At 45.7% G+C, this 24,826-nt stretch overlaps 1 protein-coding gene across 20 annotated transcripts in view; it reads right to left on the bottom strand.

The window, feature by feature from the left end:
- Nucleotides 1–24,826, bottom strand: part of EVL (Enah/Vasp-like) — a 149,603-nt gene that overhangs the window by 1,299 nt on the left and 123,478 nt on the right. For 5 of the 20 annotated variants that reach the window (XM_088655408.1, XM_088655372.1, XM_088655402.1 and 2 more), the window contains 11 exons: nucleotides 24,058–24,121; nucleotides 19,252–19,310; nucleotides 17,781–18,656; nucleotides 10,249–10,463; nucleotides 8,782–8,885; nucleotides 7,088–7,148; nucleotides 5,413–5,476; nucleotides 4,893–4,962; nucleotides 4,723–4,785; nucleotides 2,547–2,613; nucleotides 1,569–1,626 (listed from right to left, as the gene is read on the bottom strand). In XM_088655408.1, coding sequence (XP_088511534.1) covers nucleotides 1,569–1,626; nucleotides 2,547–2,613; nucleotides 4,723–4,785; nucleotides 4,893–4,962; nucleotides 5,413–5,476; nucleotides 7,088–7,148; nucleotides 8,782–8,885; nucleotides 10,249–10,463; nucleotides 17,781–18,656; nucleotides 19,252–19,310; nucleotides 24,058–24,121 — 1,701 coding nt within the window. The remainder of the gene's footprint in view (nucleotides 1–1,568; nucleotides 1,627–2,546; nucleotides 2,614–4,722; nucleotides 4,786–4,892; nucleotides 4,963–5,412; nucleotides 5,477–7,087; nucleotides 7,149–8,781; nucleotides 8,886–10,248; nucleotides 10,464–17,780; nucleotides 18,657–19,251; nucleotides 19,311–24,057; nucleotides 24,122–24,826) is intronic. The other 15 variants (XM_060271873.2, XM_035106117.3, XM_060271871.2 and 12 more) reach the window with 8 other exon arrangements.

Here is a 24,826-nt window from a genome sequence, read left to right as displayed (position 1 = left end):
TGGACGTGCCTGCTTTAAATGTATGAAGACAGTATCTACACCATCCTTCCCTTGCTGCTTGATTCAGGGCTGGCTTACCTGTGGCCCCTCCAGATGTTGCCGGACCACGGCTCTGCATTGCAGCGGGGTTGGACTAGATGACCCTTGGGGGTATCCCTTCGAACTCTACAATTCTCTACAAACTCCCGTCACCTTTGACCACTGCCCTGGCTGGCTGGCTGGCAGGGGCTGATGGGAGATGGAGTCCAACAGCATCACAGGCTGCCCACATCTGGCTCACAGCAGATGGGATGATGGGAGAGTGGCAGGCAAGCCACTCCTGGCTTAAGCAATATATTGAGCGGCAAGGGTTGCCCTGGAAGGATGCCAAGGCAAGGCTGTTCAGTTGTGTGTGTAAGGCAGGGCTGATGTGGCAGCGAGAGCAAATATAAACATGGGCGCAAAACCGGATTTTCATCAGACATGAGGCTCTGCTGACCTTTCTCAGGATTCACAAACATTCCAGACCTAGTGGCAGAAAAAAGACTATTCCAGGTGTCTCTCTGGGGATAGTTACACCACAATCTTAATCGTATTTCCTTCTCCATGGGAATATTTCTTTGTGGGTACGGGGCTAGAAATTGCAGATACAGGGGTAGTCAACGTGGCACCATTCGGATACGGACCACAAATCCCATGATCCTCAGCCAACACAGCCGACGGTCAGGGATGTTGGAGTTGTCATCCACAGCAACCAGAGGGCACCATGTTGGCTATTCCCTGTCCTAAGAGGTAATTCACAGTGTTTTCACCCGCACTCCTAGTTCCCAGGACTGGATGGGGGAAGGTGAGTACACCCCATGTTTAAGCGAAGGCATCTCAGCAGATTAGAGTTTGATAACTCAGTTGGTTAGGGCGTGGTGCTGATAACGCCAAGGTGGCAGGTTCGACCTCTGTATGGGACAGCTGCATATTCTTGGAGTAGATCAGGGGTCGGCAAAGTTTTTGTGGCTTGGGCCGGTTCACGGTCCCGCAGACGTTACGGTGGGCCAGAGCACGTGCACACACACGCACATGCGCAAACGCTCCTGGCGCGGAGGAGGCGTGCACAGCTTCCCATTGGTTGCAGGAGCTTCCTGCAGCCAATGGGAAGCCACCCAGCATTGCGGAAGGCGGCCCCTGCTCTGCTCCGTGCTGGTTTAGTGCGGTGCACGGGAGCTGACCAAGTGGGCGGCGGGGGTCCATGGGCCGGTTAAACGACCCCCATGGGCTGCTTGTGGCCCATGGGCCTTAGGTTGTCGACCCCTAGACTAGATGATCCTCAGGGTCCCCTTCCAATTCTACAGTTCTATAATGCTCACACACTGGGGTACGTGATTACTGATCAAGCAGTTCAACAGTGGAACAGACAACCTCAGGTGGAGGTGGACTCTCAGAAAGTGATGGGCAAGTTTGTAAGCAGAGGATGGATGGGCACCTATTAGGGAGGCTGTAGCAATGGGCTTCCTGCGTTGGGTTAGGTGACCTTTGTGGTACCTTCTGCAATTCTACCCTTGGCCAATGCCCAACCACCCCTCCTCGCTTCTTACCATCGATTATCTCTTCTTTTACTTTGTGTAATTCTTTTACAACTTCCTCCAATATTTCCTTGAAAGACAAAAAAATAATAATTAAAAAATTAAAATGTCCTCTGAAAGAGAGAGAGAGAAAGAGAAAGAGAGAGAGAGAGAGAGAGAGAGAGAGAGAGAGAAAAGAAAGAAAGAAAGAAAGAAAGAAAGAAAGAAAGAAAGAAAGAAAGAAAGAAAGAAAGAAAGAGAAAGAAAGTAAGTCCTTTGCATTGGTGTAAATGGAACTTCTCCTAACAAAGCACTTAACTGGTCCTTATGCTGCATGAGATCACCTGCATGAGATGCAGAATTGATTTTATCAGTCACTGACTTTGAAGCAGCCATGTGTGGACGTTTTCCATAGTTTATTATGGTGAAAGGGTCGGCATAGCACCTAGGTATTCTGGCATGAACTTTGGAATAAGGCTGCAGGTTCTATGTCTGCCCAGGATTACACAGAACTGCTACTGATAAGAGTTGCCAATACACGGGTACCTTGGTTTACGAACTTAATCCGTTCTTAAACCGAAACCGTTCTTAAATCGAGGCGCCCTTCCACCATTTGGCTTCCGTTCTTAGACCGAGGAAAAGTTCGCAAACTGGGACACTACTTCCGGTTTTGCAGAGTTCGTAAACCGAATAGTTTGTAAACAGGGCTGTTCTTAAACTGACATACCGCTATCCTGGGCAATAGGCCTGACCTGGTATAACAAGGCTGCTCCCTATGCTCTTATTTACAGCAAGAAGCTGTAACCCAGGCATCCCCAAACTTCGGCCCTCGAGATGTTTTGGACTACAATTCTCATCTTCCCCGACCACTGGTCCTGTTAGCTAGGGATCATGGGAGTTGTAGGCCAAAACATCTGGAGGGCCGCAGTTTTTGGGGATGCCTGCTGTAACCCAAAGAATAAATGAAAAACTGCTCCTATCTGCATTCTTTGGGCAAACCTCCAAACTCACTTGTTTCATGCGATCAAAATCTAAGGTGTCCATGGCCACGTCATTGCTGCTGCTTGCAGGCTTCATCCTTGAAAAAGAGAGGAACAAAATAAAACAAAGAGGGACATTCCCCAACGTTTTCTAAAGCCACTGGCCATGGTGTTGGCCATTCTTCCTCACACAAAGTGGTTAACTGCTTTGAGCAGGCACCCCCAAACTTTGGCCCTCCAAATGTTTTGGACTACAATTCCCATCTTCCCTGACCACTGGTCCTGTTAGCTAGGGATCGTGGGAGTTGTAGGCCAAAACATCTGGAGGGCCGCAGTTTGGGGGTGCCTGGCTTTGACCCTCCACTGCTCCCTCTTGCATCACCCGGAAGCACTCAGCAGCCAGCATGATCTTGCTAAGCAAGCAGCGCTAAGCAGCACCCACCGTGCGTCACCCAAAATACATCTGTTCCCAAGAGGAGACTGCACTGGCAAAGGGGGAGGAGTGAGCCGAAATGCATCAGGGGACGTGAGGATTATTTTTATTTATTTTTAAAATCTGTAATGCTAATAAAGATAGTTTCTATGGCTACTTTACAGCAGAGCCCTTTCACTGCTGTTAATGATTGACCATGCCACGTTTGAAAACACAACCCGGAAAGCTATTTTACCACTTTCTCCTTTCCCAGCCACACCTGCCCTTGTTTTCCCCCACCCCCAATAAAAGAGCTTTTAAGTCATATGTGGCTTGACGTGCCAACAGAAAAGAGTGCCACCATCTACACACAACGGCCACTTCTTAAGCACTTGGGCACTACTTATTGCAGAGCTTGAGGCAGGAGCCCCTCATGTGGCCAACACTGTGCAGTGCGCAAAGAATGGTTTTACAAGTTGCCAGGTGCAAAAAGGAAGGCCAAACTATGTGGACAGTTTCTGCAGCATGTGATGATGGTGATTTCATTGAAATTTGGATAGTGTCCTTCATCCGAAAATGAAGCCACACACTCATAAAGCCACACACTGGCCATGCTTGGGCGTAACAGTCACCCTGAGCCATTAGGGTTGCCAGACTCAATAGAGGACAGGACTTCTGTGCCTTTAATTGCCCTGTTCTCTTTTGAGTCTGGAAAACTTAAAGAGAAACCAGCAGACCCTTTGTTTAATTCCCAAGCAAAGGGTCTGCTGGTTTCTCTTTAAGGTTTCCAGACTCAAAAGAGAGCAGGGCAATTAAAGGCACAGAAGTCCTGTCCTCTATTGAGTCTGGCAACCCTATGAGCCATGTTTAGGAAAATTAGCTTGTGCATGAGCTGCCTGAAGACTGAAGCAGTCCCCACTTTGCTCCTTTGTTCCTGGAGTTGAAAACAAACCACAGGCTAGCAGGCTTAGTGTTACATCCAAACCCTTTCCTTCTTGCAGCACCATGCTAGCCAGGTTAACACAGCTTTATTTCATGAGGGCTTTTGCGCTTCGTGAATTTTGCGCTAACAATCTATTACTCTATATTTTAAATTTTGTATATTATATGTTTCCTATCCCGCCCCCCCCACAAAAGCCTCTTTGAAAAACATATGGTAGAATAAACAAATAAATAATATAAATGACCGCCAACAAAAATAGCTCCTGGAAGCTGCTCTTTGGCAAGGAATTGAAGTCGCTGCTTGTGGTGTTATAGTCCCCTTTAAGGTTAGCATGCGGGGACAGCTCCACACACTCCTGTGACAAATTGCAGCCTTGGGGCAGAATTTTCATCAGCAAGAAGACACAGGAGGACAGAGCTAAAACAAACCAGTCCACAATCCTGATTCCGATCAGACCACCACTACCCTTGGGCTGCTATTTAAGATTTTGCCTCCTCCTCCTCCTCCTCCTCCTTCTTCCATCACGCAGTGCCAAACTATGCATTCAATATAATGCGCCGTCTGGCTCTCAAAAAATGTACTGCATCGTCAGAGGGCTACATAACATATAGCTTTGCAGAATTGTGCAAACTAACATCGTAGTATTTTTGGGGGGAGGGAGCTTTGTCTCTACACAAAAGTTGTTGAGACCAACGTTTGCTCAACGGCAGGGAAGCGAACATAGTGGCAAGTTGCATGAAGGCAGGCAGGCAGGCAGGCAGGAAGTCAGCTGGCGAACGGAAGGATTTGCGAGAGTTCGCAACGGATAAGCGGCAAAGACAAGAGAGAGGAGCCAGAGCAGTTTTTCAATACCTAAAGGACGGTTGGAACTGAATGGGGCTCTTTGGTTCAGGACTCCTCCCCACTGATGGATTTCTATGGCAATGTAACGAGAGAGGATATGACGTGAGCGCATGCAGCTGCAGCATGCGCACATTCCAGTGCATGCTGGTGGACCCACAAAGGGAGACCCCGCAGCTCACCTAGAGAGTAGCGCAGTGACGGGTTTTTCCACAGAGTTGCTTCTCTCCCAAGGCTTCTTTCCAGCATCTGCTTGAAAAACGAAATCCATGCAAAGTGAACAAAAGAGATGGTGGAGGAGCAGCTTGGCTTTGTGCTGCTTTCCCCCTCTTCCCCATCATTATTATAACAACAAACAAACAAACTACAGCCCTGTATAGGGAAGTTTTTAATGCTTAGTGTTTTATTAAGTCTCTGTATCTGCTGGGAGCCGCCCAGAGTGGCCGGGGCAACGATATGCCAGTAGCTCATGTGTAGCACTATGCTTGCATCTGGAAACAAACCATGATTTATCTATTGAACCTGGGACTCCCCCGCCCCCGGAGAGACCACCCAGAATCCTCTAGTCTTTCTGCAACTTCTGTGTTTTTATGCAGCCCGCAGACCTCCCCATGGGCTGCTTGTTCCTCAAGTGAGGCTCCACCACTGACCTACTTGCTGACTGCTTTCAAAGGGAGAACAGCGCGTAGCGGAACAGAATACCTGAGGAATTTTGCTGCTGAACAGGGCCTCGCGTACTGGGGGAAGGAGAGGTGCTAGCCTCTTCCTAGAAAACAAGCAAACAAAGCTTCGGATTAACATTTCGGAAGAACTCGCTCTTTCCTACGACTGCTATGTTAGGAGCAGCTTTTTTCCTGTAAAAGAACATAGAAGATAAGCAGAGCCCTGCTGGGTCTCAGACCAAAGGCGCAGGCAGTCCAGCATCTTCTCGTGCCAGTGGCCAATCAGATGCCCATGCAAAACTCATAAGCAGAACCTCAGCAGAACAACACTCTCCACAGCTACGATTTCCAGCAACTGGTATTCAGAAGCATATTGCCTCCGACAGAGGAGGTTAAAAAAAAAAAGAAGAGAAAAGGTAAAGGACACCTGGACGGTTAAATCTTGTCAAAGGTGACTATGGGGTTTTGGCTCTCATCTTGCTTTCAGGCCGAGGGAGCCGGCGTTTGTCCACAGACAGCTTTCCGAGTCATGTTGCCAGCATGACTAAACCGCTTCTGGTGCAACAGAACAGCATGACGGAAGCCAGAGCGCATGGAAACGCCGATTACCTCCCTGCCGCAGTGGTACCTATTTATCTACTTGCACTGATGTGCTTTTGAACTGCTAGGTTGGCAGGAGCTGGGCAAGAGCAACAGGAGCTCACTCGGTTGCTGGGATTTGAACCACCGACCTTCCAGTCTTCGCACTCTGCCATAGTTGAAGACTGCCATTGCAGGATTCCTTACAAAGAGTTTGCCAACATGGAGGTTATGTCCCTGAAGATTTGCCCCACTACTTACTGGTTTGCCCAATCTACAAGGACCTAAGAGCAGTCTTGCTCAAGGATTTAAATCCCCCAGTTGACAGATCGGTTGGGTATCCGGTTAACTTTTTATTAGGGGACAGATCCCCCTACACCTCTGAAAAAGTGGCCTGCTGTGCCGTTATAGTAAATGTTTCTGGGGATAAGTTTAATTCTTCGGGAGAGTAAACAGAACACCTTGTTTTACTAATTATTTTAACTATGTAATATATTTTGTTCTGCTTTATGTATTTTGCAATGGCCTCAGCTACAGAAATAAATAATGTTTGTATTTGTATTCATGGATAGTGGCCATTATATACTCTGTCCAGTGTCTAAAGATCAGAGGACTTATTCCCCTCTGCAAAATACAACAGGACTGGGCCTCACTTCTTTTGTACTACAGAACATTCTTCCCAAAGGAACCCGTCTCATTCCTTTCACATAGGACGCAATATAGGAGTGTTTTACATGGCTCCGTATATGTTTGTGTGTATGTGTAAGTGTACGTATTCCATGTTAAATTTTCTCGATATTAAAAGCGAGCTGAAAACAATGTTTGTAAATTATACAAAAATTACTTAAGAGTGATGGCACGTCATCAAGTCCTGATGTCAATGTGTGTGGAAGGAGGACCTCTGCATGCTAGCCAGTCTTAGGCAGCTGAAATTGCTTCATTTGACTGCAGCAGACAGTGAGATTGAAAACATCGTTTTGTGCAGAAGGCGAATTCGCACTCGCAGCAGAAGAGAAACAGGGTTGCAAGTGACAAATGCAGGGAGGAATGGAATACAATGCCTTCTTACACCAGCTGGTTTGGGAGACATTTTTCATTACTGCAAACTCCACCGTGTGAGACGGTGTTCCACTTACGTTTTGGCTTTCCTCTTCTTTTTTGTCAGCTGGCTTGTCCGACTGTGACGCTGCTTTCCTCCTTAGGACAGAGTGAAGGGAGAGACTATAAACTAGTTCCTCGGATAAATATTCACCGACCACAGAATTCAGAGAACCAGGTAGTTCACACATGCTCTTCCCTCCCCGCTCCCTTACCTTACTTAGTTGAATTTGTGTGTGTGTGTGCACAGAAGGCAGAGAGAAGAATCTGTACTAGACAACAGTAGTTATTCTCCCAGAGGCAATGCAGAAAGCAATAGTAAAGCAGAGCTGGGGTGGCATGTCAGAGCTACTTGCGTAGCTGTTTTTTTTACAAAACCCCAAGATCTACCAACCAGAGTCAAGTGCAGAAGACATACGGCTGGAATTAAGAACACAAAGAGCACCAGAAGAGCTCTGCTGGGTCAGGTCAATTGCTTATCTAGTCCAGCATCCAACCAGATGCCTATGAGAAGCCCACCAGTTCTCCCCACTTGAGATTCCCAACAATTGGATTTCAGAGGCATATCCCTTTCGAGAGTGGAGGGAGAACACTGTAGCTGGTAGCGACTGGAAACCTTCTCCTTGAATTGGTGCAATCCTCTTTCAATTCACCCAAGTTGTTGGCCATCATCACATATTATTTGGGAGCGAATCCCACAGAGCAGGGTTTCCCAAACTGTTTTTAGACTACAATTCCCACCATCTCTGACCATTGGTCCTGCTAGCTAGGGATGATGAGAGTTGTAGTCCAAAAAAAACACCCCCCAGCTGGAGACCTAAGTTTGGGAAACCATACCGTAGATTAACTATGCACTGTGTGAACATGGTGCCTGGGCAAATTCTGAGCCTAGATGTTGGTTTATAGGATCAGCATTGAACTGACCCTCACAGTAAAGGTAAAGGTACCCCTGACCGTTAGGTCCAGTCGCGGACAACTCTGGGGTTGCGGCGCTCATCTCGCTCTATGGGCCGAGGGAGCCAGAGTTTGTTCACAGACAGCTTCTGGGTCATGTGGCCAGCATGACTAAACCACTTCTGGCGAATCAGAGCAGCACACGGAAAAACCATTTACCTTTCTGCTGGAGTGGTACCTATTTATCTACTTGCACTTTGACGTGCTTTCGAACTGCTAGGTTGGCAGGAGCTGGGACCGAGCAACGGGAGTTCACCCCGTCGTGGGGATTCGAACCACTGACCTTCTGATCAGCAAGCCCTAGGCTCTGTGGTTTAGACCACAGTGCCACCCTCACAGTATTTTCACACAAAAGCCCACTCCTGGTTAGCGTTCTTCTCTTTAGCACCATCTCCGAGGTGGGAAAAGTTGTGTTGTTGTTGCTGCTATGGTTAAACAACCGGGAGCCATAAACTCTTGCCAACCTACTACTACTACAGATCACCCAGGGATCTACTGGTAGATCCCAACCTACATTCTAATCCCCTGCCCCCACTGTGGAATTTGGGCAGCCCCTTGGCTTGAAAACCTCCAAGGACAGTTGCCCTGGTCTCCCTAGGTTAGAGATTAGCAACTAGGTTAATGAGGGCTATAGTGGGCCAAATCTACCTCTCCCCCCCTCTCTAAGATTCTTGGAACTGTTGTGGGGGGGAAAATTAGATAAGAGGCAGTGCTTCTCACAGATAATGCACAACATCCCACCCCTCAATTACTGCAGGCAGGAGTGAGAACCACCAACCTTTTTGCCAGTAGTTTATTCATTTCTTCCATTAGTCCGCCTCCACCACTACTCGTCCGATTGGCATCGCCCTTGGAAGCACCACTTCCTGATGCATCCTCTGGCTTTTGAGACAGAAACCAGCATTTTAGAACTGGGAACTACGGGGGCCCGATTTTGCTGTCTAAGCAGAGAAAGATGGCAAAAAAATGCAAGGCACTAAGGGCAGGTGTCGCCGTCCAGACAACCAGTGGATGAAACACAATAGGAGGCCATCTGTGGATTGTGTGTGTGTGCGTTGCTTTTTGTTTGCAGGACACGAATTCTTCATATTATCTCATTTTTATTTTTATTTTTAAAGGAAGATTTGTCTGCTGAACTGATGTGTACATGCACGCTTATGAAGTGATATGATACAATGATGTGTGTCTATTTTATAGAGGCGGATGACTGAATTCAGTAACAAAAGCACCTTAGTTGTAAGCATATCATGTGAACACAAGCCTTACCGAGAGAAGCATAAATTACTTCCATGGAGCAGCAGCAATACGACACACATGCGTTCACTGTACGGAGTTTATCTTTTAAAAATGGGCTTGCTGATTGGCAAGCTGATTGACAAGTTGCTGAGGGACACAGGGGCAGAAAAACCTGAAGGTGCTATTGGCTGCACACACATCACGTGACTTGAGTGCAGCCAGCCGCCTCATCCAGAGCCATGCATGCTGAGTTGGGTAGGCAGTTGCTAGCACTCCTCCAGGACATCAGTGTACTGGGTTCTAAACTCCACCGGGAAGTATTAACAAGGGCACTACCCATCTTGGGGCAGACAGGGCCTGCCAACCTAGGAAGTTAGCACAGCCAGGAGAAAGAAAACTCTGATCCTAAACCTCTCCTGCCTTGTGAGACATCTTCGGGAGAAGAAAAGCTCAGGAGTTAACTCTACACAAATCCAGAGTGGAGTGTCTAAGATGGTTGAATGGAGCCCTTAATGCCTCTTTCCAGCCACTCCTGCAGCCAAGCACATTGCCCTGCTTTCCTTTGGACCACATCAGCGAGGCCGAGAGGGAGGTCTTGTCATCTGGGCAGCCCAGGACCCCCATACACACTGCCCAGGCTTGTGTCCCGGGGAGGTCACTTCGGTGCCACTAACACAGTCGTTTGACTTCACCCACAGACGCGCACTCCATTGTCTCTCGAGACAAATGGATGACAACAACAGCAACCCACCTGGAACACCAAAGAATTTGGTGTAATGCGTATGTGCTGGTAGGGCGAGTGCTGCATACTTTGTGTCAGGATTATGCCTTAGCAAGAGGAAGGGTGCCCCTATAATATCTGCCCTTAGATGGAAGGCTAAAGCTGAGAGAGAGGGACAGTGAGCAACTTGCCTCAGCAGAGCTAGGATTTGAAACCGGTCTAAACTCTATGCCACCACAGCTACCGCCAGCAGCAGCAGCAGCAGCAGCAGCAGCCCTCATTCCTTACCCGTTGTACTCTCCTTAGTTTGGCACCAGCCAGAGCTGCCGCTAGTCCTGACACGGACCCGTCGTCAGTGCCGGACCCTCCGCCGCCTGCTGGCAAGGGGGGCGGCGGGGGTGGCACAGTGCCCGAAGGGGGAGGAGGCGGGGGAGGAGGCGGAGGTGGACCACCAGAGGAAGTGGGTATCCCAGCCGAGGGGTGGCCTGGTGGAAGGACGGGGCCTGGAACATAAAAGAACAATAATTCAGGAATCACATGGTGCTCCACCCCACACACTTCTTGCCCCCTTTTCCTTAATCGTTGCTCCTGTCAAAGTAGACAGGAGACACTGAATTTATCAGGTACCCATGCTCCACCCAGTGAACAGTATATGTCAAATGTCAAAAACTCACTATCAGGCCCCTTGGGGAATAGTTTGGGTCCTGAGCAAGCAAATATTCATAGAACTTCTACTAGGGCAATAGAAGCGGCCCTTCATGATAGTCACAGCCATACCCCGCTCGAAGCCACACCTAGAGATGGGAAGGCCTGGGAAAAAAACCAAAAAAATTGGGGGGAAACCAGTTTTTTTCCCATAGCCACCCCTCCCGGAAAAAATGGTGTGTGGAATATTTAAGCTATATCAAACAGTTTAAAAAACGCTTTGGGAAAAATGGCGGGGAAACATGGGTTTTTCCCATTTTGGGGTTCCCCCCCAGGCCTTCCCATCTCTAGGACACCCCCTTACAATAATCTTATAATTGTACAATATAATAATTAGTGATGCATCACAACCGTGTAGATCTCTGTGTGTTGCTTTTCAGCTAGCTAGAGCTACTATTTTCTGTGCAATATATAATAATAATAATAATAATAATAATAATAATAATAATAATAATAAAGATAGGTCTATTACTCTTCATCCACAGATCTCTTGGACAAATGATTTAGGCCACTCCAATATCCTCTTTCAGAGTGACTTAAGTTGTGTTTTCCATCATATGTAACAGAACTTGCTCACCACTCTCGTAAAACTGAAGCACGTCGTCTTTTCATTGCTCCAAACGCTTACCTTTGGAACATATAATGGCTAAAAAGCTCCCCTTGGAGATAGGGACCCTGCTGCAGAAATAGTAAGGGGGTCTTCAACCCACCATGACCTAGGCCAAAACACCTCTCATCTTCTCTCTCCCCATCCCTTAGTCACCAGCCGGCAACTCTTTCCCCAGGGTTCAGATCCCAGCTGTCTGCCATACTTTGGGCTTTCAAATTGTATTGCAATAAAGTAGAATATAAGAAATAAAAGAAGCAATAAAATATAATAAAAAAATTCAATATCGATATTTCATGAAATGGAAGTGCCCCAACTCTCCTCGTCAACAACAAATCAACATACGCGTTACCTCCGCACCAATTTGGGAATCCTTAATCTAGACATAACTCACTGAAGGATACATCCACACAAAACTCTCCCGATAAAGTAGATTCCACAGATTTTATAGGCAACTAAACCTGTTCTCTTGTTTAAATATTTGTAGCCTTGAGAGGCTTCTGAATTTCACCCTGGGCCACAACTGAACATGGCCACTGCGGAAAAGACACAACTGGACTAGACAGATATTTGGGGTCGATACATTTTTATGTTCTAATGTTTATGCAAAAATGTCTCAGCATCACACTTAACTTTACATTATTCCAAACTTGTAAACATCCACCTGTTTGGTCATCTTTGGCAAATCAAAATTGCTTCCCAGCAACCAGGTTGGGGCACTTAGAAAGATGTTATTTATTTTTTAAAAGTATGCCACTTCATATAATTTTCCAAAAAACAACAACAGAAAAAAAACCCTTGACTGTTTACATAAAGCAATTAAGAATGGGCATTCAGTAAAAGTTTCTGAAAAACTAGATTAGAAACTCAAGATAATAGCAAAACTATCTAACATCTATCTATCTATCTATCTATCTATCTATCTATCTATCTATCTACCGGTAATCACAACTAAAACGGAATAGAGTACAAAAAGAAAGAATTAAAAAGTTAAGGTTGGGCAAAGTTTCCAATAAAGTTTGGGCAAACACTCATTTATATGTGTTTTAAAATAATGACTGACTCCACCTCATGGTTACAGGTAGGTAGCCGTGTTGGTCTGGATCGAAGTAAAATAAAAAAAATTCCTTCAGTAGCACCTTAAAGACCAACTAAGTTTTTATTTTGGTATGAGCTTTCGTGTGCATGCACACTTCTTCAGATACTTCTTCTTCCACCTCATGAATTACCTGGGGGAGGTGGGTGCTGCATTATGGTCTGGAGATAAAAGCCCACCCTTTAGCTTCTTCATGTGATTACCAGTGCTTTTTTTCTGGCGGTACGCAACGGTACACAGTATCGGCAGCTTTTCGAAGGAGAAGGAGGTGGGAAGGCCCTCGGGTGCCCCCAGAGCATTGCAACTCCTTCCCTGAGCTGGGCAAATGCTCCCCAGGTTTGAGGAAGGAAGCGTGAGGCTTCGACAGAATCCTGGAGCTACGCTGCCTCCTTCCCAAAGCCTGCGAGCCCATTGGACGATAGGACCCATGGTGAAAATAAGGCATGCACAGTCAGGTACTGTGAGTACAGAAAAAAGGTATGGCCATTTACTTAACAGGCGTCCTGTAAGAACTATATACCAAGATGTATAGCAAGTAAACATGTAGTGGTTCTCCATGTAATTGTTTTCCCTGGCCTCTAGGAAATTTTGTGCCCAGCCACCCAGAGTGCTGGCACCTCCCCCCCCCAAAAGCAAAGCACTGGTGACTACTTTCATTTCCCTATGCATTTTTGTGCTAACCTGTTCATCCACAAGCAATCTCACTCTGTGCCTATAATCCGAGTTCTCAGGGCTTATATTAAGAAAGAGCATCTCCACCCCCCATCGTTCAGCCCGGACATTGAGATCCAGAGCCGAGGGCCTTCTGGCGGTTCCCTCATTGCAAGAAGTGAGGTTACAGGGAACCAGGCGGAGGGCCTTCTTGGTGGTGGCGCCCGCCCTGTGGAACGCCCTCCCAGCAGATGTCAAGGCAATAAGCAACTATTTTACTTCTAGAAGACAACTGAAGGCGGCCCTGTTCAGGGAAGTTTTTAATGTTTGATGTTTTTTCATGTTTTTAACATTCTATTGGGAGCTGCCCAGAGTGGCAGGGGAATCCCAGCCACATGGGCAGGGTATAAATATGATGGTGATGGTGATGATGATGATGATGATGATGATATTAACAGGTGCTGCCTCTGAGAAGGGCCAATTCTGTGCTGCCCTTTGATGATCAATTGGTCATGGAACAACCAGCAGGGGTCTCCTTCATCATGTCTTACTATGATAAGCAAATGCAGCAGCTGACTAACTCTCGGAAGTTCTTTTACTCAGCCAGAGACTCTCCATCACTAATGTGTCCATTCTCTGCCTCCCCCACCCCGAGAATTCCTTATCATACAATTGTGTCAATTGCTGAGGTTCCGGTTTCCGCCGGCAGGAATGGCGGACCTGTTTTCCATCTCTCTGACCTTCGTAAGGAATTTGGCGGTTGCTAGGGGAGTAAATGGCAACCCCCTACCCTCTCCGGGGGTTACGGAGAGGGGCCGCTGGCCCGCGATGCCCCCAGACCCACTCTGACTGTTTTTGGAGTGGGGGGAGCTTGGGCTGAGCACTTACAAGGGCCAGGACTCCCGGACGCTAATCTGCATGGCGGGGATTTCCATGGTTAAAGAAGATAATTAGGCTTAAATCTATGGACATACTTCAGAAGGAGGGGAAGAAGCGCTGTTTACTGCTGAGAAATTTATGCTGCTGAGGGAGAGGAGTCAAAGGCTGTATTTCATCTGAAAGAAGGATTGATGGGGATGGAGCGATAAGGGAAGTGAGTCCTTTTTTATTTTTTTTCATATGAGTTACTTCGTACCTTCCCAGACGCGATGTCCTGGTTTGTTTGGAGTGAAAGAGAAGCAAAAGACTGTGTGAGTTGAACTTTATAAACTGTTGTTACTGAGCATATTTTTTAAAGATGTGGAGTTGCCGACGAGAAAAGCCCCCCTCTAGTTGGACGGAAGGAGTCCTGGACGCGTTCGGAGGATTTATGAGCTGTGACGCACTTTGAATTGGAGCGGCGACCTGAAGCTAAGTTCAGCTATAGGGCAAGGAGATCCATTAATTTACCAAGAGTCTATGGTTTGATGTTTGGGTCTTCTGCCTGGAAAAGCTGTAAATTTTATAAAGATCGTTAATCTACCCGGTTATGAGAGAAAACGAAAGTGTTTTGAGTTTTTTTAAGATGGCGCTGCTTCGTGTTGACGCAACAGGGAGCTCCAGACCAAGAAGATTTATGGGGAGGCTGGACTGATTAACCCACACAGGAGAAAGAACATTTGTGAAACCTTGTTTGATATTTATCTCAGCAGCTGGGAAACAATCGGTTGAAAGTGGAAAACATCTATGTGACTATAAGGGAAAGATTCGGATTATTATGAACTTGGAGAGACGATTTGAACTTTAGAAAAAAGACGGCAGTGGACGGTTGCGAGGAATCCCCAATTTCTTGAAGCATGGGAACCCAAAAAAATTTTTTTAGATGATTTGGCATAATATTCGGTTTGATTGATATATATGTGTATAATTTGAAATAACGAATGTGATATAATTGGTTTTAATTGGAAAATTAATAAAAATATATTTTTTTTAAAAAAAACCAATTGTGTCAATTGCTACCTGTCTACAGCTTTGTTTCTGTCACTTAAAATCATACTGCCCTCTAAAACCACCAAAGTGTTTGATATTCCTCTTAATTTGGGGTTGTCTTCCAGTCCGTATCTTCCATTCAAGCCCACAACGAAAAATCGATGTAGATCCACAACTCAGCGGATTTCAGAATTCTCCAAATGAAAACTCCTGCTCTCTTTATCATCCCCCCCCCACTGAGTTTAGCCTTTTGGCCAGGCTGCCTGTGAAGCTACCTTACAGGTGAAACTCCGCAAATTAGAATATCGCCGTAAAGTGCATTTATTTCAGTAATGCAACTTATTATTTATTATTTTTCTTTTAATTTTTACAAATGCTTTCTTTCGGAAGTTCCACAGTAATAAAACAAATAATTACAATAATGCAAAAATAAACATTGCTATTACATTGCATTAAATACATTCCATTTATAATTGACCCGCCTAACGACAAATAATTACAATTACAACAAATAAAGGCTTGACATATCTTGCTTTGCATGTCATGCATCTATCTCATATATTGGTTTCACCTTTTAAGTTGCATTACTGAAAAAATGCACTTTTTGACGATATTCTAACTTTCAGAGTTTCACCTGTATGTAGCTTCTTTTAAGAGAATTATTATTAGTATTATTTATTCAATTTATATACCTCACTTTATCAAAAGATCCCAGGGCAGTGTACAACATTAAAAACACATCACAGAACGTCAATGGTAAAAAACATAACAAGAAGCATACTGACAGACAGCCTAATGATAAAATAGCCATCATAATAACAGCCCTCTCCCCCACACTTTCACAGGCCATAGATTATTTAATAGCCAAAGGCCTGGATAAAGAGCAATGTTTTTGCCTGGCTCCCAAAGACATGTGATGATGGTGCCAGGCGAGCCTCTATAGGGAGAGCATTCCACAATCAGGGAGCCACCACAGAAAAGGCCCGTTCTCTTGTTGCCACCCTCCAAACCTCTCTGGGATGGTGGGGTATAAAGAACGACAAGCACAGGGTCACACCAGAACTGAAACAGAGCATTGCCACAAATGAAAGCACTGCTTTGGATGGGCTTTGCCTTCTCTGCCCACTAGGAAAAGACGACTTCCCTTCCAATTCTGCAACCCAAACTGCCCACCTCCCCTCAATATTTCAGTAGCCCTTTTCTGTGGCATAAAAGCTAAGAGTTGAACCAAAAACTTTGTTGATTACGGCTTGTGCTCTCCGCTGGCACATTGCACTAAAGTCCTCACTCAGCCTACGAGACTTCTATACTGAACAGGCAATCCGTTAACACAGTGGTTCTCAAAAGGTGTGGTGGCAGGAGAGGATGGTAATTGCGGCAGGAAGACTCAAGGACAACCATAGAAACATTTCTACATTTCAGTGTGGTATAGTATAGTATCAAAACATTTTTTTTATTTGCAGAATATGGATAGATATCTTTTCAAAATGAAAGCAGGCACATCAAGTGTGCAAGAATGATAACTGTTTTTATGTAGCTGCATTGTCTTATACTTTCTGGATGCCCCATGACCACATTATAAAGTAGTTGTGTTCTGTGTTCTAAATCAGGCACTGCTCGGAGTTGCTCCTTTTGGTTTTCCAAGGTATTTCCTTTCAATAAAAAATTCAGGGTGGCGCGAGCCAATTTTTATTCTGGCACAGGGAAAAAAAACTTCCAGGACCACTGAATAAACATATGCTGACTGAATAAACATATACCTCCCTTACGTCAGCACTCCCTGTTCTCTCACTGAATGTGCTTAAAAAAATTTATTTTGCTGAATTTAGGAAATTTTAACAAATTAGCTTCAACTTCAACACATACTTCTCTTAACATTTTGACTTCCCATCCTTACCTCCATGATGTTTTTATTCCCACTCTTTTTCTACTGCATTAGACAGCATGCTTTTATCTAATGCCTACTTCCTCTATTCCAATATTATCATTTCCCTCCCTACACCGGCAGGGCCAAAGGCAGCCCTCCGGGTCCATCTGCCCCTCAGAACTCTCACCAGGCCACACCCCATCTCTTTAGGCCACACCCCCGTTGGCCACACCCCTCATTGGCCTTGCTGGAATGTGTCCCTGAATTGTGATAATGCATTTTTTTTTTTTTGCTTGTCGGGATGGAGGATGTGAGCATTTGCAAAAACCAGCCCACAATACAAAGGCAAATGTCTCTGGCCTGAAAAAGGTTCTACACTATACTAGTTACGTATGCCATTCTCTGGGATATAACCTCTTTATTGGGGAGCCTATACCCTCCTGATGTTGACGGGACTCCCTATTCCCTTCATTCCTGACTGCAGATCTTGCTAACTGGGCCCGATGAGAATCAAACAATGCCTGGAGAGTTCCAGGTTTTTGCCACCTCTGATCTGCACCCTCCACGGGCACTTAAGCATCCTCTTGAAAGCCTGGTCAAAATTTTGGGCTTATAACCTATTGCTTAAAACCTAAAGGTGTCGCCTGCCTAGATTTTGCTTTCTTTTCTTCTTCTTCTTTTTGAACCAGACTGGCATGGCTTCCTATGCTCATTTGCTTTTTAATACAGTGATACTTCTGGTTACGAACTTAATTTGTTCTGGAGGTCCGTTCTTAATCTGAAACCGTTCTTAACCTGAGATAATGGGGCCTCCCGCTGCCGCATGATTTCTGTTCTCATCCTGGGGCAAAGTTCTTAACCCGAGGTACTACTTCCGGGTTAGCGGAATCTGTAACCCGGAGTGTTTGTAACCTGAGTTGTTTGTAACTCGAGGTACCACTGTATATAATATAAATAAGTGCAATTCTTTCAAACCAAGTACTTACTGAAGTGGGAAATGGTTGATGAAGTCATGTAAGGAAGGTTCCTCTTGGGCAAATTCACCTCAGATACAGCGGCGTAATAAGGAACAAAGTGTGACATGGATGGATAGAGCTGGTGTGGAGAATGAGGCAAATGTTGGGAGGGCCGGGGGAAAGCCTGGATGTAAGACCCCGCTGGGTCGGTTAGGACAGGCAGATGCGAAACAGGCACGGCTTCCAAGTACGAGAAATAGGACTCGTCTGTTCTCTTTACCTGAGTCCTAGAGGAGCTCGGAGGAATTTGCGTGGCAAAATGTCCGTCGTGGTGGCCGTTCAGACCTAGCTGAGGTACGTTTGCGGAGGTGTCTTGGACCACGGTAGCTGTGGGCCCCCGCATCCTGCCGTTTTGGGCAGGGAGGGCCACTGGAATATGGGGCTGCAGGAACAGACCCTTTTGTACGGGGGGTGTCAGGGTCACAGGTGGGGAGGGAGGCTGAGGGGAATAGGAGAGAGAGGAGCGCCTGGTAGGCTGAGGAGGGGCAAAGGGGTAATGGGAAGCCGGGGCAGGTGGCGGGGATAAAGAGATGTGCTTGGTGCTTCGTGTCACAGTCCTGTAGCCTGGCCAGGCCGGAGGGATGGAGGAAGCAGAAGATGGAGAGAACTCGGAGGCAGAATGTCGGTGGCAGGGCAGAGGGGGTTCCCTGGGCCCCTGAGGGGGTTTGAAAGAGGCTTTGCCCACAGGGTCAGGGAGAGGAGAAGATGCCGACGAGATAACTTTGGCGTAAGGAGGTGGAGGCGGGACAGCACCCGTGGAAGTGGAAGCATTGTAGTTACTGTAGTCAGGAGGAGGAGACTGGCAGTGGAAGGGGGAAGAAGACACTTTTATCTGAAGGGTGGAAACTAAAAAATAACAGAAAAGGAAAAAGGGTGGGGGGGAAGGAGAAAGAATAAGATGGAGGAACGACAGATGGCACCATGGTTAGAAAGACTGGGGAGGAGGAATTAAATCAAAAACAAATCAAAACAAAGCCAAAACTTAATAAAGATTAGTACAGGTATAGGTTTTAAGGATGCCCAAACAAAGCCAGGACAGTTAAACACCAACACGCCACAAAGCACTGGCCTTCAATTGCGCCATGCCTGTTTGCTATAACGTAGAAGACGGAACAGAACGTAGCCACTCCAGGCTTTCTGTTTGCATCCCATGCTATTTAAGCCAAAGTCGATTTCTAATCCTGCGGTGTGAAAGCACCTTGCAGAAAACAAGGAGCAACTGAATCCCAGAGCACAATGAGCTAAGTTTTGACGTCAGCTGCACTTGCGCAGTTGCCATCCCTCTTTGTACTTCCCATGTCTGTCTGAAATGTTTTCAAGCCACAGGATAATTGCAGCAATACTCAACAGGCCAAACCGTTTCCAGGGAGCAGGTGAAAGTTAAAGGAGGCAAGCAGGGGAAAGGCGAGACCTGCGTTGCTTACAAAAGCTGGATACGTGCCTGTGGTAGAGGTCCTTCTTTCCAGAGATTCCTGGCGCTGCTGCTGCTCCATGGCTTGCCTAAAACAAAGGGGAATAAGGAAAAACAAATCAAGTTTTAGTTCCTAATGTGCATTTGACCAGAGACTTTGGCTTTGTTTGCGCTGGGTATAGTTTGTTGGTGGAGGGGGGGTGATGCCCACAAAACAGCTTTCTTGCGTCATCGTTCATTTATTACAATCTACTATATATTCTGGAAAGTTGTTTGCCTGTTTACTATATGTGGAACACCTGTTAAGAGACTGTAACCAACTTTTGCATGATGGCGGCTGATTTCAAGGAGTACCTGTAGGTTTCTCTCTACGTTGGGCACCATTTTGAATCAAGATGGCGGACTGAACCTTTCAAAACCGCATTGAATTTTTGTTGTTCTTGTGGTTTTCTTAGGTTTTCCGAGCAATGCCAGGTACAAGGCTACTAGGTATTTATAGCCCAGCATTAAGCATACAAATCATCACAAGGGGGGGGGTTATTTAGCGGAAACCCTAAACAGCATTTTAAAAAGGAACCACAAAGAACAATAGTGTATCTACCTTTTCAAAAGCGGGTCCTTCCCTCAGGGAACTTTGATGGTAGAATGGCCCTGTGGCGGAGAGGGGACAGTCACGCTGGAACAGGCTGCAGTACAGTCTTTGACAAGGTTCCTCTCCAGGTAGGCACACCTTTTGTTACTCTTAGGAGGATATACAAGTAGAAAGCTGTTTCTACTCACAGTACCCCTCATGGAAACGTGATGTATTCCAGGAGAAAGTGAAGCATGCTTTAAATTCATCAGGTTTCACTCAGATTTCAACGGCATGCCAGCAAGCTCAACCTTTGCTGAACTGGCTATTATAGGCCTAAGATCCCTAGTGAAGGCTGGTTTTATGGGATAAATTGTTACCTATTAGGAAGAATTGATGCTTTTGAATTATGGTGCTGGAGGAGACTCTTGAGAGTCCCATGGACTGCAAGAAGATCAAACTTATCCATTCTGAAGGAAATCAGACTCGAGTGCTCACTGGAAGGACAGATCCTGAAGCTGAGGCTCCAATACTTTGGCCACCTCATGAGAAGAGAAGACTCCCTGGAAAAGACCCTGATGTTGGGAAAGATTGAGGGCACTAGGAGAAGGGGACGGCAGAGGACGAGATGGTTGGACAGTGTTCTCGAAGCTACAGACATGAATTTGACCAAACTGCGGGAGGCAGTGGAAGACAGGAGTGCCTGGCATGCTCTGGTCCATGGGGTCACGAAGAGTCGGACATGACTAAACGACTAAACAACAACAAAGGATTTAATACCTGCAGTGCCATTTGGCTTTCTGGCTCAAGGTAAAGGTAAAGGGATCCCTGACCATTAGGTCCAGCCGGGAATGACTCTGGGGTTGCAACACTCATCTCGCTCTATTGGCTGAGGAAGCCGACGTACAGCTTCCGGGTCATGTGGCCAGCATGACTAAGCCGCTTCCGGCGAACCAGAGCAGTGCACGGAAACGCCGTTTACCTTCCCGCCGGAGCGGTACGTGCTTTGCAGCTGGAGGTGGTTATTTGCTTAAGTCCTACTTCCAAGGACCTACTATTTGTACTTCATTTCCTTCTCCCCTCAGGGACAGGAAAACCATTGCCATGCTCTTGGAGAAGCCAGAAACTGCTTTGTTAGGATCCCGTATTCAAGATCCCTATGATCTGCCTCTGGTTTTTCGCCTGAAAATACAAGAGCAGTTGTTGGCAAAAATGTGATGGCTAACTATCTGTGTGAAATGGCTTTCAGCAACATTAGCCCTAAATGTAATTGTTTCCTAATCATATTCCCAAAATATGCCTCCATAAATGGCTCTCAGATATAGGAAGCAACACCTTTTTTTTGTGGAACATGTATCTGCTTCTGCAGTCCAGGTATAGCAAGAAAATATAGCTTGGAAAGCCCCCCCCCCAAAGGACTATTCCTCAGGAACTATTTCCTTCACATCCTTTTACTATTTGCTTCAGGGCTGGAAAAGTAGCAGGTATGCCAGCATCATTCTCATGCGATGGAACCATAGCCTTTTAAAGGAGCATGTAGTTTCGAGGAATTCCCACCAGAGGGCCTTTCAGATCGAAACTGCCTTGGAAGATTTGCTGCTTGCAGTTACAGTGGTACCTCGACTTATGAACGACTCAACAACCAAATTTTTCGACTTACGAATGGGGCAAATGGCCACACGCTTACGAATTTCTCGACATCCGAATGGAAACCGCGGCGGTTTTAGATAGGGTTTTTTCGACTTACGAATTTTTAGATGGGGTTGCTTCGACTTACGAATTTTTCCGTTTCCAATGCATTCCTATGGGAAATCGCCTTTCCAATGGCGCTTTTCGACTTACAAATTTTTCAACCTATGAAGGTGCCTTCGGAACGGATTAAATTCATAAGTCGAGGCACCACTGTATAATTTGTGCCCTCTTTGGTAGCACAATTGTTTGAGCTAACATATGAGCTAACAAAGCCATTCTTTGCATGGCTACTCATAAGTATGCCCTGCTGAATTGCATCCCCTTCTACACACACTTACCTGGAAATAAGCCTTACTTCTGTGCAGACATGCGTAGGGCTGCACTGTAAATCTAATTGCCCCCCCCCCCAATGTTATTAGTCCCGCTGCCCGCCATGGCAGAATTTTATGCAATTAATTGTTCCATACCATTTACTTCAATGCAAAGGAAACACAAGGGGAATGTGGGAGAAACATAAGCAAGATAGCTCAGTTGGTAGAGCATGAGGTTCTCAATCTCAGGGTTGTGGGTTCAAGCACCTTGTTGGGCAAAACAATTCCTGCATTGCAGGGGGTTGGACTAGATGTTCCTTGGGGTCCCTTCTATGGTTCTAATTTACATATCATTGGAGGGCTAAAAACAACAATAGTGACTACTGATTTTATTTGGTATTTTAAGTTCTGGACGTTGGATGCAGAAATGAACATTGGCATTCCATCTGAATTCTCTGACATCCATAGCGGTAGTAGCGGGCATCTACCCTGCTCCTGACTGGACCAGTTGAGTGCAGTAGCCCCTGCCTCTTGGAGAGGCCATCTTGAAGGATCGGTTGTGGCAAGCACCACTCTAACCAGGCCAATCCCTGTGGGATCTTCAACGTGGCTTATTATCACAGTTTTGGCAGCCAACATGAAGCCAGAGGCCCCTCATTTGGATGTAACCTCTTGCTGAATGGAAGTCAGGATCTCTGCACCAAAAGCGACAGGAATTCATGTCCCTTGTCTACAACATTGTATGCTCTGGTTTGTGAAGTCACAGATGCTGCTGTGAATGCAAGCATTGCCTTGATTTGTGAATACTTTGCTCACATATCATGGTAACTTGCAAACAGCCCCTCTCAAGGATAGTTCAGAGAGCTTCTGGAAATATCCCATGCTGAACTTTGGAAGGTCCAGAAACTGTGAAAATGCAGAATTAATTGTCACAAATGGCATGAAAACTGGGGGAAACCACCCATGTCTCTAAATGGTCTTGATTTTGATTGATAAAGTATTTCATTTGGGTCATCTTGAGGAGCAGCCAATAAGGGGATCACAAGCCATCTTAGGAAACGGAACCATACACAATGGTCCGAAATAATCACTAAGGTAGATGTAGCCAGCAGGATGTTCTCTACATAATGTGATCCTCTTGATAATTAGAGGCCCAGCACCTTAAGCTTGTTTAAGAAGCTTAAGAAAATAAACACACAAACATAACCGAGCAAAACATTGTGAAGATGGCTTAGGAATGAATGTCAGTTTGTTGATTCACTCCAACACAATTTGCGATAGCCAAAACTGATCATGCAAGGAACTTCATTAACCCTGCTGCCTCCCATCACCTAAGCAAAGTACCAGCATAATAATCTTAAACTGGAAGGTCCACATTATAAATTGCATATATGCCGTGTGGTCTCTGAGAGCACCCCCACCCCCACTTTCTGTAGAAACAGCCCTATGTACCACTAAGGGGGCCTTGCTGTTGGGGTCACCTCCGGGGGCTTCCCAGCCGGCAATTACCTGTGACAGGGCCTTTTCGGTGGTAGTTCCCCATTTGTGGAATGCCCTCCCAGGTGAGGTGCATCCATCTCCCTCATTACTGACTCTCAGAAGGATTTTTAAAAAAATCCTCTTTACCCAGGCATTTGATGGCTGAAAGATACTGTTCCTGGCAACCCTGAAATTACCAGTTCAGAAAATGTTTAAAAATGGATTTTGAATGGTTTTTTTTAATATTTCAAAATAATTGTTTTTGATGGGTTTGCTACCTTGGGCTCCTCTGGGAGGAAGTGCAGGATATAAATCTAATCAATAAATAATAAAGAGGTAAGGGATGAGGCTTCTCAGAAAAATAAAAGCGAGAGCAGTGATCGGAGTGCAGATCCGTCTCACACATATCTTGATCATGCTTTCCCATTTCTTTCCTATGGTGTCTTATAGTACAGAACAGAACTGATGGAGCCCAGAGTCCTACACTCCTGATGGGCAAAACATATTTTATCAACACAGGGGATCTCATGGGTTGCAAATACACTGATTGGTTTTAATAGAACAGGATGCAAACATAGAAGCAGCGGCTAAAATTACCACCCACTTTGATGGGATAACAATTCCATTTATTGCATCACGTTTCATAGCGACAGCTGGCCTGCACAGTAGCACAGTTTCTGAAAGAATGCCCTGGTGTTTTGATAGGCTCAATTATATCAGCAACAGTTGGTATTTGCTTAAAAAATTACAGTGCTTTGCAGATTATTATTTTTTGCTCCTTACCGTCTCTGAACCTCCATTTCATCTGGAGAGGGTCCATTTTGAACCTGGCGTTGGGTTGTTGGACCTAGAAGATGAAACAACAACACAGTAATCATTGCAAAGGCAGTAAGAATATGTCCTATGGTATCTGAAGGAGATTATTATTCAAGGCCATTGAAGCAGCACTCATTGGCCAGCCATGACAAACTGAAGTGACAATGCCAGTGGACCTTGATTTTATTTCTGCTTTCTGTTGATGACTTGAAAGGCAGCACAGGACATACAGGAACCAGCCATTATCAGGTGCCAGCACAAAGGTAAGTATTATGGAGCAAGACACCTGCGATAAAGCAAGACCTAATGCAGAACTAAGAGGAAAACACAAGAATCTCAATCTCATGTTTCCTGGTGACCTCTGTTTCAGTGTATCTGAAGAAGTGTGCATGCACACGAAAACTCATACCAATGACAAACTTAGTTGGTCTCTAAGATGCTACTGGAAGGAATTTTTTAAATTTAGTTTCATGTTTTCCTTGTAAGGTGAATGAGGAGACGGGGAAACTTGCATTTGGGGAAAGGAAGGTAGGTGTTTTACATGTGCCAACACCCACTGATTGCTTCCCCAGCAATTTATTTGTATTCCCAAGAATTGGAGGAGAAATTCAGTTTGGTCTGGCATTTTAACGCAAACCTACTTAATTCACACGTACAGAAAAAGCAAGTGAGCCAAAACGTCTCCAAATATTGCAATGAAGTTCTCTAACCACATAACGTGTACAAATAATGTGTG

The sequence above is a fragment of the Zootoca vivipara genome, chromosome 1 (assembly GCF_965207765.1).
Source record: "Zootoca vivipara chromosome 1, rZooViv2.hap1.1, whole genome shotgun sequence".
Lineage (NCBI taxonomy): Eukaryota > Metazoa > Chordata > Lepidosauria > Squamata > Lacertidae > Zootoca > Zootoca vivipara.
Note: the sequence above shows the minus strand (reverse complement) of the source record. Positions and strands in the feature narration are given on the sequence as shown.